This window comes from Pectinophora gossypiella, chromosome 13 (assembly GCF_024362695.1).
Source record: "Pectinophora gossypiella chromosome 13, ilPecGoss1.1, whole genome shotgun sequence".
Taxonomy (NCBI): Eukaryota; Metazoa; Arthropoda; class Insecta; order Lepidoptera; family Gelechiidae; genus Pectinophora; species Pectinophora gossypiella.
The window spans coordinates 10,892,350-10,908,535 of NC_065416.1; the positions used below are offsets into that span (position 1 = coordinate 10,892,350).

General features: G+C 41.5%; 1 protein-coding gene across 1 annotated transcript; it reads left to right on the forward strand.

Annotated features, from left to right (window-relative positions):
* Window positions 1–622: 622 nt before the first annotated feature.
* LOC126371797 (ATP-dependent translocase ABCB1-like) lies at window positions 623–12,983 on the forward strand. The gene is made up of 17 exons (XM_050017154.1): window positions 623–971; window positions 1,964–2,089; window positions 2,542–2,745; window positions 3,413–3,583; window positions 3,866–4,067; window positions 4,541–4,602; window positions 5,031–5,195; window positions 5,656–5,760; window positions 6,257–6,418; window positions 6,555–6,758; window positions 7,021–7,262; window positions 7,754–7,913; window positions 8,981–9,070; window positions 10,245–10,349; window positions 10,594–10,800; window positions 11,502–11,648; window positions 12,402–12,983. Exons 1-17 carry the CDS (start codon window positions 669–671, stop codon window positions 12,591–12,593), a joined length of 2,847 nt encoding a protein of 948 aa, XP_049873111.1. The 5' UTR covers window positions 623–668; the 3' UTR covers window positions 12,594–12,983.
* Window positions 12,984–16,186: the final 3,203 nt, after the last annotated feature.

A 16,186-nucleotide genomic window follows, 5' to 3' on the forward strand; every position in this document is an offset into this window, starting at 1 on the left:
ATGATATTAATTATCTATGACTCAAACATGAACACCTATCTAACATTCTATCTATCTTATCCTCATCTTCCTAACGTTATTCCGTTGTCACAGGGTCAACTTACCTATAAGACTACTCGGTTAAACTACTGGGAATTGGGGGAATATTTGATAGGTCCAGTTTTTTCCCAGAATATCTACTTACTTGTTACCTATAATACCCTATACCTATCTATGGAAAAAAAATCGATATAATTTAACTTATATGTAAATAACGATTACATGCATGGGATGTAAACATAGCTGGCGAGGTATGGGTGACTGTAATTCAATTTCAAATTAAAAAAATATCTTTATTCAGTAGGTAACATAGTTACACTTTGAATCGTCGAATTTTACATAACGAACGTTTCATCCGCCTTAAAATACTGCAGCTTCTCACGACCTGTATAGCCGGGGAAATGAAGCTGCAAGAAAAACTTCGCCACAGGGCCCTAGACGTTCTTTAAAAAAATATATATTAATAAAATAGTATAATATACCTACTGTACGGTCACGAGCATTAATATGTATACACTTTGGTACCATGTCACATTAACTTTTTTGACAAATTGAACTGTAAGTCTCACTAAATGTCAAATAGGTATGTTAGTGCGACAGAGTCCTAAAGTGGGTACATTGTATTGCTCATGACTGTACAACTCAGCCTACCCCTTCGGGGATACAGGCGTGACGCTATGTTATGTTATGTTTTAACACTATTTCAGGTATTTTTCATGGTGATGAGCGGTCTCACGAGCTTAGGCATGCTGGGCACGCTGGTTGGAACATTCGGCACGGCGCGGGGGGCGGGGGCCAATATCTTCAGCGTTCTCGACAACCAGCCCAGTATCGACCCCTTGCTCGACCGGGGGCTCAAACCTGAACACATAGAGGGGAACATTGAGTTCAAAAATGTCGTCTTCCGCTACATGTCGAGACCAGGAGCTCCTGTTAGTACCTATCTATTGTAGTAAAGCTTTAAGCTCCGAGGAAGTGGAAGTTTGTATGAATCCCAAATCCCTCGCTCCCTGTGTCCCTGTGTGTGTGTTCCCTGGCTCTTGGTTCCGTCTTGTACTACTACGTACAGTCATTGGTGCTGCTATAGAGGCGGCCAATCAGCTCGCGACAACAAACTCTTGAGAACCCCGATAACGATCTCGCATGCGCGGCGTGGTCGACGATTTGCCTTATTTAGCTATTATCCTCTCAGACGACGCCCTGAGCCGAGGCTCGCGCCCACCTGGGCACCTTCAGGCCCGTTGTCTTTAATATTCTACCGGGTGAGAGCCCTCGGCGATCCCCATTTGTCCGGCCAAGTAGTTAATTAGCGGCAAATATATAATAAGTCACGTCAAAAAAGTCATTGGCTTTATGTGATCATTTAATTCGTACGGGTTGACATCTGTATTCTATTGGCTATGCGATGGTGGGTTTTACCCACAAATAACAGAAACAATGGAGATATGCCCTCAGCAGCACTAATAACTCGAGTCCGCAAGTCGCCTATTAACTCACGTCGGCGTCTGAAGCGGCCGCGCCAAGACATTTCTGGCTGGACCGCTACATTCGATTGACCCATCGTTCATGTGGTTGCGCGATACCACAGAAGCAATGAATGATGTGGAATGTTTAACTATCGTTGCCTTATACAGCATGTTAGTGACATCGCTGCATCGTAATGAATACTGAGGGGGATGATTCTGAGTAAATATCAAATGGAATTTTCCGTCGCAAATTTCATGTTTTTTTATTGATATCAACTCAGTAACATGGTTTTAATCCCTTCCCATCAAAGTTTTCGTTACAATGTGACTAGCATCCTGTATATTTTGATCGTTTTGTGCATATTTCGTTTGCACCGGTAGTGCTCTCGCGGAATCTCTCTATAATTAACACTGTGGCCTTGAGAAACATTAGCGAGTGGTATTTGTTGGTACTTCAGGTGCTACAAGGGCTCAGCTTCAGCGTGAGACGCGGCCAGTCAGTCGCGCTGGTCGGACGCTCCGGCTGCGGCAAGTCAACCGCCATACGCCTGATCCTGCGACACTATGACGTCAGCAGCGGCAACGTACGTTTACCCCACACAAAACATACACTTAGAGCGATTAGGTGGTTTAGGTGGATCATCGCATCGTGAGGAAACCCACATTGAAACACCCCCAACCCGAGAAATGCGTGTTGGAGGTATGTGATCTAACATGTATTGGGTTTTCCCTTTGTGTATTGGAAGACCAGACAGGCGGTCGCTTCTATAAAAAACCGGACTTGTCTGATATTCAGGTGGATGACCAACGATCAATCTCAGCAACCCTGGTGTCACGGTTACTATTGAGCCGCCAAAACCCCTGACGTGGCATATAAAGCACTCCAAATCTTGTTAAGAAAAAAAATCATGTCGCCAAAATAAGGAACCGGTTTTTATTTTGTCGGTATGATTTTTTATATCTATAACGCCATTGTGCCTATGCATCGTTAGTGGATGACGAGAAGAAATATGGATGGAAATAATAATAAATAAAGGTGCTGTTGGATAATGTGGACGTGCGTGACGTGTCAGTGCGGTGGCTGCGCGCGCAGGTGGGCCTGGTGGGGCAGGAGCCGGTGCTGTTCAACACGACGGTGCGTGAGAACATCCGCTACGGCCGCGAGGACGCCTCCGACGCAGACATCGAGGCCGCCGCCCGACAGGCCAACGCTCATCACTTCATCACCAAACTGCCCAAGGTATTTTATACAATATTTCCTTTGTTGGTAGCAAGTAAACAATCTGCCGTTGTATCTCCTTCCATACATCTTGTATGATCTGGCTACTACGTTGACCTCTCAACGTTCTAAAAACGTGGGTATCAACTATTAATGCAGCAAACATCCATTTCTGACGTTCATCGTCACACTGTATACTTGTATAGAATATTTTACAAACTGTTTCCATTGTATCTAAAGGGCCTAGCCAAGTAGCTTACAAAAGGCTTCATCGCCACGCTTACGACAGGGCACGGCGAACAAAGCGGAAGTTCCGAACATTGTAATGGGCTGGAGTGAATAGGAATTTGCTAATTAGAATAGAATAGAAATAGTTTATTATAAAAGGGCAAAGACAATAACATCATATTTCATCAAATTTCCACTAAACAATTACAAAAAAAGCAAGACGGATGTTTGTCGAAATGATCATAAGGTGGTGGTGGACGTCCTGAGATAAAAGGGCCTCACTCAGCACAAGTCGCGGCGTGAACCACGACGTTGATAGTGAAGTGACTGACGCTGAAGTGAGTGTGTCCCACTCTACAATCTCCTATCGTGTGAATTGTAGGGTTGATGATCATCCTCATCAAGTCCAGTAATGTCGTATATCAAAAGGACGATATTCATTCATTTCGGTTGTCGGCAGGGTTATCAAACGTTGGTTGGTGAACGTGGTACATCGTTGTCGGGCGGACAGAAACAAAGGATAGCGATTGCGCGGGCGCTCATCCGCAATCCAATTATACTGTTGCTCGATGAAGCGACCAGTGCTCTCGACAGCACCTGCGAAGCTAAAGTTCAAAAGGCCCTCGATATGGTATGTTGATAAACTTCGTGATTTAGCAGTACTTAGTATCATAAAAACAGCATAAATGCCCCATTGTTGGGTACCTACAATCGATTCCATAACGCTGCTCCGCTCGGCGTTGGTAAGCTAGTTAAAAATCATCAATTTGACGCTTATGAATGTGCACTACGCTGTATGGGAGGGAACTGCTTTAAGTATTTGGTGTGCACTGTTTGCCCACGAATCTATGACAGTTGTTTGGTATCAAAACGCTGAGGTCGTGCACTCAACTAATCATTTTATTTTATTAAGGCAGCAAAAGGTCGTACCACACTGATCGTGGCCCATCGTTTGTCCACCATACGCAATGTTGACGTCATTTATGTCCTTGACAACGGAAAAGTGGCTGAACAAGGTACTCACGATGAACTGATCAAAGCTCAAGGGATGTACTACAATATGCAATTGCTTCAAGGATCGATGGAAACGTCGCAGCCTACGAAAGAATTTAGTGGTTTGTATGAATTTATGACATTACATACGATATAAGGCGTAATAATCCTGTTAAAAGAACGTATGACTTACATCATGAGGTTATAATAAGTAAATACCTTCATTCATTGTATTCGTACGGTGAAGGAAATGTTTAATGTGTGTTTCGGAGGTATACCTACACTTAAAAAGAGACTTGGCTGGTTTTGCTTTTGGGCTGGAATGTTAAATTGAATGGCAGGTGTTGGCGTTGTTTGTATTAAAAACCGGACCTGTCAAATCTTTAGATTAGGTACTTAAGCGGAGACTTTAAAAATACGATGAAGTAACGTAAGTACCTAATGATATTAATGACTGTATGTATGATATGATTACATTGGTGAGTCTATGTAGTATAATAGAATTCATGAAGATAGTACGTAGAAAAGGAACTATCAAGCAGGAGGATTTGGCCCGGGCTGAATAAAAAATAACATTCGTACGTCTTTCTTTTAGCTGTGGATGCGGCAGCTCAAGAATCAGAAATTACTCTGGACCGTCGCTCGATGCTATCTGTGGTAATTTTATGACATTAGTTCTTTGACAAAGGTGATAGTGTTTTCTTAAAGTCATAATAGGCTACTTGATAACCCAGTCAAATGAGGTACTTTTTACGAAACGTCAAAACGAAAGTTTTCTTTGGAAATACTGTCCTGTGACGTCATCAATAAAAGCGGTCTAACTTCCTACACATTGATAATTAATTTCACAGATAAAATTCGAAAATAAAACGAATTCGAATCTTGGTTATCTTAGACTGGCTTCTATTTCTAAATTAGCATTTTAGGTATAATTTATTTTTGTCCCTATCAAATAGTCTATTTAAGAATTTAAAAAATATTCAAAGAGGTGCCACTGAAATTACGTGTAGTACTACGTACGTGTATTAATAAATAGGGACTCAATTATCCAAATATAAAATATAGTTGTGACTGGTGGTTTCTAGACTTCATTGGCAGACCACGAGCGAAAGATGCCTCCTCTGTCTTTGCGGCGACTGATCAGCCTTAATGCTCCAGAGCGGACCATCCTGATTATCGGATGTACCACATCCATCGTTACCGGCTTCGCTCTACCTATATACGTCCTTTGTTTTGGGGACTTGTTAGGCGTAAGTTATCAATTATAATACATACAAACTCACGCATGCTCTCGTAAAGCGGGCAGAGCCACGAACTCCACGAAGTCATCGGTAGTGCGCCATTTTTGATACAAAATCACACCCTAGACCCTCCATACAAAAGTCTCATTCATTTAACGGGTGCCTTATAGCGTAAGTGTGAGCGAGACAGTCCGCGTGCCCTCTCCCTTACTCCTTAGCCACTTACGGTCATTTAGAGAAAAGAGAGGGTGCTAGAAGAAATATATTGGAAGCGAAACGCGCGCCATACAAGCATGAGCAAATAGTTCAAATTTATTTCCGAAGCCGTCCGAAGCACGGATCATCTTATTTTCGGACACTCATCGGATGATCAGATCAATGTCCTAACCAGAGTTCACAAAGTGATGCTTCTCATTGATTTTAATTTTGATGGATTCTATGTATGTACCTAACCAACTGTTGTTTACAGGCACTGTCAAATCCCAAAAGCGACGTGGTGATGGCAAAATCAATTGAAGTGGGCATAACATTTGTGGCAATTGGTTTTATTATAGGAACATTTACTTTAATAGAGGTATTATTAATTATTATCTGCTCAAAGAGAGGTTACCACAGATCATAGAAATAAGGAAGATATGCTGCCTGTCGCCTGTTAACATGTAAATCTACAATAAGTATACAATAGAATAGAAACACTTTATTATAAATGTCACATCAAACAAAAAAAAAACAATAATAAGATGTGATGTGAAGTCTTTCATCATCATAGGTATGTCTGCCGCTGTAGCAGTTAGACGAATGGCATCATTGTCGAATATCGTTTCGAATCAAATATCATGCTATTCACTAGGACTTAGCAGTCCTGACGTCATGGAGACCAGATCAAACCTTTGGCTTAGACGTGCTCTGTACCAAATATTGGACTTCGTATACCTGCTTGTTACTGCTACAAAGGCTGTAGCAATGCCCTTGCTGGAATAGACAAAATTTGCAGGTTTTCAAATTCCCGCGGGTTAGGGATTTGTAAGTTGGAACTACCAAAGAGAGATTTCACGTTAAACTTTTTACAGCACATGTCTTTCGGCGTAGCGGGAGCGAGTCTGGCGCAACGCCTGCGAGCGCTGATGTTCCAACACCTGATGAGGCAAGATATAGCGTTTTACGACAACCGCGTCAACTCCACCGGTGCCTTGTGCGCCCGACTGTCCGCTGATGCTGCTTACGTGCGAGCGGTAAGCTGGTCTTATGTTGTCTTATTATTTTTATAACTCACTACCAATTAATTATACGTAATTACTTTGCTCAGGCGCTGATGGGCGGATAGTTGCCATTCCACACGTATTCCTTATTCTGTGCTCTTTTCTTCAGGCTACCGGTCAGCGAATAGGAACGGTGTTGCAAGGAGTGGGGTGCATTGGCCTGGCATTAACATTGGCCATGGTACATGAGTGGCGCGTGGCCTTAGTAGCGCTCGCCTTCTTTCCTCTTGTGTTCCTTGTCATGCACTACGAGGGGAAAGCTTCCTCTCAGGAGTCTTTTAAGGATGCCGCGTCAGTAGAGGAGAGCACTAAGGTATTGCACTCATTATTGACCGAACACCATAACATAAGCTGCTGACTAATGATATATTTTATAGATTATATTTTATATATAGTTTGTATAGTATGACAGCAGTACAGCCTGGTGCGTATGAGACATATTTAGGAAAATAAACTGTTCTGACAGGACAGCTGTCCTTCTAATCAAGCTATATAGGTAACAGGTAAGAATAGAGTGCGCGTAACCAACAACAACCCACTTACAATAAAGAAATCTAAATATATCTGATTGGTAGATAGCAGTGGAAGCAGTGTCGAACGTTCGCACGGTGGTGTCTTTGGGGAGGGAGCAGAAGTTTATAGAAGAATATACGGCGGCGTTGCGGCCAGCCATAGGTCCGGCGAAGCGCGCCGCGCACTTTCGCGGCATAGTCACAGGCCTCTCCCGATCCGTGTTCAACTTTATGAACTCCGCAGCACTAATCCTGGGTGCACATCTCATTATCAATGAAGGCATCAGATACGAAAACATACTCATGTAAGTGTTGTTTCTTTCTATCGGGTGAGAGCCTTCAGCTCTCCCCATTTAAGAAGTTAATGCTTCTCGCTCGGCTAAGAAGTTAATACTTACTTCTAAAGGCACATTTAAATCACGTCAAAAAAACATAACAACTATTGATCAACAACTATTGATATGTGCTCAATAGCTGGTGTTAACGATTTTCTTGCCCTCCGAAGCACGGAAGTAGGTATCCGAAATAAAAGCAACTAAATGGTCATCCATCTAAGACTAACCATGTGTAGTAAGTAGGATGTTTATGTATGATGTTAAAGCGGTTATTAGACTATACAATCCATCCTGCCTGATGTGTCATGGTCACAGGCTCGGCGATCGGGATCGTGTAGTTTAACAACAAATTGCTGGGCGTAACCATGGTAACCACGATCTCGAGCGATCACATTGACGGATCGGGCAGGATGTACTGGGCAGTCTAATAACCGCTTAATTTAAGTAACTTCCTTACGTAGAGCGACGCAATCCCTGCAGTTGGCTTCGGGGCAGTTACAAGCGGCGTTCACATACTCTGCAGACTTCCAGAAGGGGATCAGAGCAGCGTCCAGGGTCCTGGCATTTTTAAACACGAAACCGACGGTCGTCGACCCCGAAATGCCGTTCGTTGCACCATTTGTAGGTTATGCTTATTACACAATAATATCTATCAACAACCTAGGTTTGAACACCGACTAAAGCAGCGACAATGCGACCATCTTTTTGGGGGTCTTAAAAGGACATATTGTTGCAGTTTCTCTCAAATATTGCAATTTGAAATTTGCGCATATAAAAGTAAGTGCGCAATGTCAACATATTAATGTCAAATAGCATTATGGCTTTTTAAAATTCATTGTTTCAATATGGCCTTTTTAACCCCCTGGTGTTATCCAAATGCTATTAGGTACCTATTACTGTTCTAATAAGGTGCAACAACCGAACTTCGGGTGATTAGTCACTTTTAAAAATTCAAGCACTTTATAGGTAATAGCAAACTATATTTAACGGGTCGATAGGTGATTAAATGTGAAATAAGGTAAAAATTAATTCCCTAGTTAAGGTGTTGTACCTAATAATAAGACAAGAGGCCTTTGCTCCTTTGCTTTATGTCCCATTCCTATCCGGAGCTCCCGGGTTCGAATCCCGGTGGGTACATATCACAAAAATCACTTTATGAACCCTAGTTTGGTTGAGACTTTGCAGGCGCATAAAGCCGTGGTAGCCTAGTTGGTAGAACGTTTGCCTCTCATTTTGAGGTCGCAGGTTCGAATCCAGCACATGTCTAAACCAATGATTGTCGAATTTGTTTTCGAATTTATGTTTCGATCATAAATGATTTCACGTGCTGAAGGAAAACGAGAGGAAACCCACATTCCCGAGAAATGCATTTTCGGAGGTATGTGACCTAACCTGTATTGGGCTGGTTTTGGCTTCGCGGGTTGTAAGGTCAGACAGGCAGTCGCTTCTGTTAAAACCGGACCTGTCAAATCTTCAGGTTAGATAAGCGGACCCTGTGAAAAACGGGATAATGCTAGAGAGATGAGTGAGGGTTGATCATCCGATTGTGCGAAAGTAAAACGATCCGTGCTTCGGAAGGCACATTAAGCCGTTGGTCTCGGTTATTAGTAGACGTTACCTGAGTCATGTCAGGAACTTTGGCGGTTCAATAATAACCCTGACATCATCATCATTTACTTTTATTGCAGAGAAGTTCTGGTAGTGCAAAATTTGAACAAGTGGAATTTAGCTATCCCACCCGGCCAGGCGTGCAGGCGCTACGTGGTTTGGATCTTCAGGTAAACACGCTTCTTTGCAAAAGTAAGATATTAAGGAACTGAAACTTACTTAAGTAAGGTCAATTTATAGGTCAAAGTTAAAATATTAAATGCCAATTTAGAAGAAGAAGACGAAGAAACTCCACCAACCCGCATTGGAGCAGCGTGGTGGAGTAAGCTCCATACCCCCTCCGATTGATTGAGGGCAGGCCTGTGCCTAGCAGTGGGACGTATATAGGCTGTTTATGCATATGTGTGTAGAAAAAGAAGCAAAACTAATTAAACGTAACGGTACACTAAATTGATACATCACAATCGCATTCTATTAGCCCCGATATCGACCACGCCGGCGTGGTTGACGATTTCCCTCATTCAGCGCTTATAGGTATTACCTAGGGTCGATTAATTCTTTCAATACAATCATCTGACGTCGCCCCGTGCCGATACGCCCAACAGGGCACCCTCAGGCCTGTTGGTTTAAATTTTGTACCGGCTGAAATCTAATGCCATGGGGCAAATCTTCAATAAGTCTAAAATCAAAACACATTTTGCACTGAATGAGGGTAAAAACTAGAAGCGGCACAAATTTAGACGGTAGTAGGTGTTGAGTGTTCCTACATTTTGACAGTTATCCATACTGTCCAGCTAAAATTCGGAATGCGTATTCGTTTGCTGTAGAAACATTGGGCCCATGGGGTCCAGAAGCACGACAGTTTTTAAAGACAATTTCAGCTCGCCTCAGTTTGGCGGTGCAGAGGGGCAACGTGGCCAGTATTCTGGGGACTTTGCCTCGATGTGGTGAGCTGGAGGACATTTTTTATTTATAGCTTTTTATCCCTTTTTTATGTTTTGTTTTTAATAATGTGTGTGTTGTTACAGTAGTTGGATGGAATGTACTTGTTTATGTATTTTTATTTAATTCGTACTTAATTGTTACGAAATATTGGAGTGTATTTCGTCTGAAGGATGAGTTACGAAAAAACAAAAGCCTTCAGTTGGATAAATGCAGATTTTCAGATGCAGTTCTTTTGATTTTGCAGTTAAACGCTGCGCAAAGGGTTATAGTGTAAAAATATAACCAAAACAATGCTTGTTTACTCAAATGGTATGGGGAACTTTCAAAATTTAAGAACACTCAAAGTAGCGACACCTGATGGGAGAAATAAACAGGTTTTATCCTCATTATGTTCTACAGATACCAGCTGGTAAGACAGTTGCTCTGGTCGGGGAGAGTGGATGCGGTAAAAGCACAACTGTTTGTTTGCTCCAGCGGTTCTACGATGCGGAAGCTGGCGTTATTGTAAGTGCTTTTATAATCATAAATATTGCCGGTAAAATGTGCAAATAGATACCTATAACAAAAACGGTTTATATTGAGTTTTTTAATCGAAGATTAAATTTTATAATGAGACTTTAAAGCTCGCCAAACGGCCCTTGAAGCCTGCAAAAGGCTCGTTCGTGAGAATGACTTTTTGGCGGCTCAATAATAACCTTGACATCTGGGTTGATGACGTCGGTCATATGCAGTACACACTTGTCAACAGACTATGGACGAGATACCCCTACAGCAGCTGCTAGTGAACGATGTCCGCGGCAACCTTGGGCTGGTGTCGCAGGAGCCGGTGCTCTTCAATCGGACCATTCGAGAGAACATCGCGTATGGGGACAACTCCCGCGCACCCACAGACGACGAGATCATTGAAGTTGCCACACAGGCGAACATACACAAATTCATCGAAGCGCTACCTCAGGTCACATCCGGATTCATTCATAAAAAAGGCTCGTTTTACACAGACACTACACATTGTCGTTATCGTACATGCGCGTCTGGGTGTTTGACGTCTGACGCCATACGATTGAACATAAAGATCGAAGAGTTTGAGAGTTGCCGTTCTATATGTTATGGCCAGTCTAGCATCCCAACCGTAGACATCAGAAGATTTCAGTCAATAAAAGTGAATGTTCAACCAAGCAGCTGGATCATCACCATGCATTAATTGTTTACCGACTGCACCAGGAGGTTTATTTATGATGTACTCCGAACTCTGAAGAGTCTCAAGTTTGATTTCGAATCGTGAAAAAGTTTCTTTTGGTCTTCTTCAAAATTAGCTTAATAATGAGGACGTTTCCAGGTTATGTTCCCCAAACATAATATAGATGGCGTTTTACAGATTTAACGTGATAATTATCTTTGTTGCTTGATATTTGGACCACATATGGTATAAGCTTGTCTTTATCATGATCACAATAATAATGGATGGAAAATGTCTTGTGCCTGGGTGTAATAAAAAGGGTCCTCGCCTCATTTATACCCAAAAACAAAGATAAAAGATGCATGTCTTCCGTTATCCACGAAATTAGAAGGTTAAACGAAGACAACTCTGTACAGCGCCATCTATTTTTTTAAATTTGGTTGAGGATTGTTTTTGAACTGTATTATGAAACATTGCAGGGTTACGATACGACCATAGGTTCGAAAGGAGTCCAGTTGTCAGGAGGACAGAAGCAGAGGGTGGCCATAGCCAGAGCGTTGGTGCGACGTCCGAAGATACTCCTCCTGGATGAGGCCACCAGCGCTCTTGACACGGAGAGCGAGAAGGTAATATATATGTATAGGTAGGTACACTAGGATCTCGTGGCCCTTGGATGTCATTGACAGCAGGAAGCTGTTGTTAACTCCATACATTTTTAATTTCTAACAACTGTCAAAAATGCCATATTCATAGGATGCAGCGTCAGCTCCGATAATGACCATGTGGTAAAAGTGTGGGTTGTGAGGTGGAAGACCAATCTTAGCAACCCTGATGTAAAAGTTATTATTGAGCCGCCTACTACGTAGGTACTTACATCAGAAAGTAGTAACCAGGACCAACGGCTTAACGTGCCTTCCGAAGCACGGATCATCTTGGACAATCGGATCATCAGCCTTTAATGTCCTAACCATGATATCGACGAATAGAACTTTCGGAAATCAATTATATCGATAAAAGGTTTTCCGACCGGTCTGAGTTCACTTGCACCAATGAGTTATTAATTTAAGTGCAGTTTTTCACAAACACAAATTAAATGAATCGTAAATGAGGTGAACTCCTATAATTGCCGTGCATTTTGAAATTGTACACGCAAAAAAGTTTTTTTTTAATATAAATGTACTGTGTTGGAGTTCCATGAATAAATAAAATAAAACACACTTGGTTCGACCATTATAGACGGCGATGCGGCACACCTATCACGTTGGCCTAGCTGCAAGCTCAGTGAGGCGTGGGTACTTAGTTCATCTTGCGCTGGATGTATCTCTGACTATTGTCGTGTCGTGAGCTTATGTTGTGTTATTTGTCTTGTGACTTGGCAGGTGGTGCAAGCAGCATTAGACCGTGCCAAGGAAGGCCGCACGTGTCTGATGGTCGCACATCGCTTGAGCACCGTGCGCGACGCAGATGAGATCTGCGTCTTCCAACGCGGCCTCATCGTCGAACGAGGCACACACTCGCAACTCATGGACCTCAAAGGCTTTTACTACGACTTACATAAAAGAGGACTGTGAATTACTAAAACAACCTGCCTCAGTCTGTTTCTGCTGCATTTTTATTAGGTAGTATGTTTGTCAAACAAACGTTGCAAGACAGTTTGAATTGCAGTTACAAAACTGTTTGAAGGGTTTCAAACTTTTTTGGCATGTGACAGATGGCGCTACTGGTACTATACATATTTAATAAAAATTTGGAATATTTTTTGTTCAAAGTAGGAATAAGAAATCTAACTTCAATATGAAATGTACCTCCCTACTTGTGTGCTGTTTTGCGTTAGTTCCTTGCCTACCTACTTATACTGTGTTACGTGATGTTATTAATTAATGTAATGTAAATTAATGATAGTAAAAATAATGGTACAAGTGTCAGCAAAGTTGCAAATAATAAAAACAGTAAGTAATTTATATTACATTCCATTTTATTTTATCAAATTAAGGCCGAAAGGTACAAATTAATAATAACAAATTTTAAATCAAGAATGTAGGTTGCTGGTTCCCGCACTCCCTGAAACAGAAAAGAGTAAATGGTAAATAGGGACCTATCAATCGTTGACGTCATTGAGATTCTAGAAAGCTCTCCGAAACCGTATGTAGGTAGTTGAAGTACTTGACATTTGTCAAATGAGAAGCATAATAATAGTGTTGATATAGATGGATGTATTAGTAATGCGGGAGTTTCCACGCTAGTTTCCTCAAAAACAAAATAGATGGCGCTGTTCAGATTTTCCTTCGTTTAACCTTCTTATTTCATGGATAACAGACACATGCAACTTTTATCTTTATTTTTGGGTATAAATCCACCCGCCCCTACACCCTTTTTATTACACCCAGGCACAACTACTTACATCTTTCACCCATTATTATTCTGATCTAAATAAAGAGAAGCAATATAGGTAGCAATATAATTCTATAGGTACATAACGTGATACAACAATTATTTTATACATATATGATTCTGCCATTATTATTTTGGAATTTTTATATATCCGAGTACTGAGAAAATAGGTAATTATCACATTAAAGCTGTACAACGCCATCTATAAGTAATATTGTTTTTAGTGAACATAGCCTGGAAATTCCTTCATTATGTTAATAGCTTTTATGAAAGGTTATCATAACACTCTCGGGGGGAAGGCAAGAGGGAAACCACTGCCCTATTTTTCCCTAAAAAAGTAGCATGGAGACTGCTACACCGACAAGAGCGTGGCTCTTAAATTAGTGATGTGATCATGACACTCGAATAGACCCGCTTTGAGCCCCCTTCCCCTACGACTTATAATAAGTTTAGTATCGATGACGCACCCGTGATTAATATAGTCGAAACGCAAGATTACTAATAATTTTATAATAATAATCGGCCCGAAAAGGGGGACTTTTCAGGCTTGAATCACCTGATTGTCCGAAAAAGTAAGTTGATTCCGTGCTTCGGAGGGCACGTTAAGCCGTTGGTCCCGGCTATTAGCCGTAAAAAAACACCTCCACCAACCCGCAGTGGAGCAGCGTGGTGGAGTATGCTCCATACCCTCTCCGGTTGATTGAGAGGAGGCCTGTGCCCAGCAGTGGGACGTATATAGGGAGTTTATGTTATGTTATGTAATCGGCCCCGACGCTTTTCAAAAGTCCGTATAAGAACTTTGTATAAAATGGTATTCAGGAGAGTGCTGGTGGCCCGCAGGCGCCAATAGAGGGTGGCTACGCAAGGTTGAGACATTGAGAACCCTCCTCAGCCCTTCCCATTTGTCCGCTCTTATTTTTTTTTTTAATTAAGATTGGTTTGCTTTTGACTTCGTTCTTCGAGGAGAAGAAGAGATCGACTGTGGAACGAGTTTACCCAGATTTCTATTCACCCGTGACTTAGGTAAAGGATCCGCCCTTAAAAGGACTTACGATATCACTTACACTCTGTATAATAAAAATACTTCTGCCGTTAGATTATATTTTTAAATAAGTAATTAGGTATTTACCCCAGCAATGAGAGAATAGGTAATTATCACGTTAAATCTGTACAGCGCTATCTATAATTTTTTTTCGGGAACGTAGCCTGGAAAGTCTCAGTCGTCTATAAAACGAATAATAGGTATTCAAATTGCGCTGCCTATATGCGCAAATGTCAAATCGAAATTGTTGCTTTCTAAATGAATTGTTTTCATGTGGCTTTTTAACCCCCCAGCTCTTGGTTACTTAGGCTTCCATGACGTAAGTCGTAGAGGTAGGACACCTATGTATAGCAGACAGGCACACCATGATATCTCATGCCTATCGGTATATAGATAAACTCTTTATTTAGGTTGATTACGATTGTGCTTAAATGAGTTTTGAAATTGTAAAATTACCTTTAGCCGATTAGGGTGTGGGAGCAAGCATGGCCATCGACGTCATCTTAGCGAAGACGCTGCCGGCGACGACATTGCCAACATAAGACTGGGCGGCGGCTGCCGTGGACGAGGCCGCGACGCCGGTGCTGGTGAAGCCTAACATAGGGGCCACCAGCCCCAATCCCCAGCCTCCAGTCATCACCACCACCGAACCTAAGGTTCCAACCACGATTGCGGAGAAGAGCCCCATTTTACTGGAACAGTTTATAATAGCAATTTAATACAACGTCATGAGTGTAATACGTTATGTTACAGTACCTTACGTACATGCCTCTAACCCTAACTCACAGAATAGCATGACCACACAAATTACCAGGTATAACCAGTTATTGGCCCCGATTCCTGCAGACACCGCCTAATTTTATTTAAAGTTATATCCGTCATTTTCATATCCGTCGAAAAGGAAAGGGACGGATGATTCACAGCTCTTGATTTTAGGAAGAATGAGTGAATGAATGAATAACCCGGGCGAATCAAAAGGTACGTCGCTGGTATGCAATCCGTTTGACGTGCTGTCTACTTAACTGTGTCGGGTTATTGACGGATGTAAAATTTTTAGACGGTTGGTTTAGATTTGTGCTTAAAATTGACGTGTGTTCCATAAATTTTATGCTTGTCGATTACCCGTCCCTTTCCTTTTCGGCGGATAAGAAAATGACAGATATAACTTAAAATAAAATTAGATGGTATTTACAGGAATTAGCACCATTAACTATTTTACGAGCATACATGTAAAAAAAAGTTTTTATACTGAAAATGACGATATTCCGAAGGTTTCCGAAGTTCGAGAGTATAGTGATTTAGCTTAAATTTTGCACTATATGAATCAGAGTTTTTTTTCTTGCTGAAATCTTAAGAACTAGTAATAAAGTTTAAAAATCTCTTGGCTCCCATACAAAAAAATTAAAAAACACAAATAAGTCGTGAAATAATAGTACCTACTAAGTATTTTGAACTCTGGCTCGTCTGGCTGAGCCGTGAAGCGACGCGGCGACGCCATATTAAATACGTATAGGTATTACAACAATAGAAAAAGATCTCAATACTATTTTGAGCTGGATTAACTTATTTAAGTAAATATAATAATTTCATAATATAAAGGATTTAAACGTACCTAAGGTATAAGGTCTTTACAAACACGAGATTTGTTGCGAATCAAATCACTTTCTAGCAGAAAGCCACGAACGAATGTCGGTCGGCCCACAGACTACGTTATTTATAAGTTTTTAGTAG

Coding starts and splice junctions, on each gene's coding strand:
- LOC126371797 (XM_050017154.1), top strand. CDS start 669: ATGACTGTACAACTCAGCCTACCCCTTCGGGGATACAGGCGTGACGCT. Junction 7,263..7,753: donor AGATACGAAAACATACTCAT/GTAAGTGTTGTT, acceptor TTCCTTACGTAG/AGCGACGCAATCCCTGCAGT. Junction 7,914..8,980: donor TGCCGTTCGTTGCACCATTT/GTAGGTTATGCT, acceptor CTTTTATTGCAG/AGAAGTTCTGGTAGTGCAAA.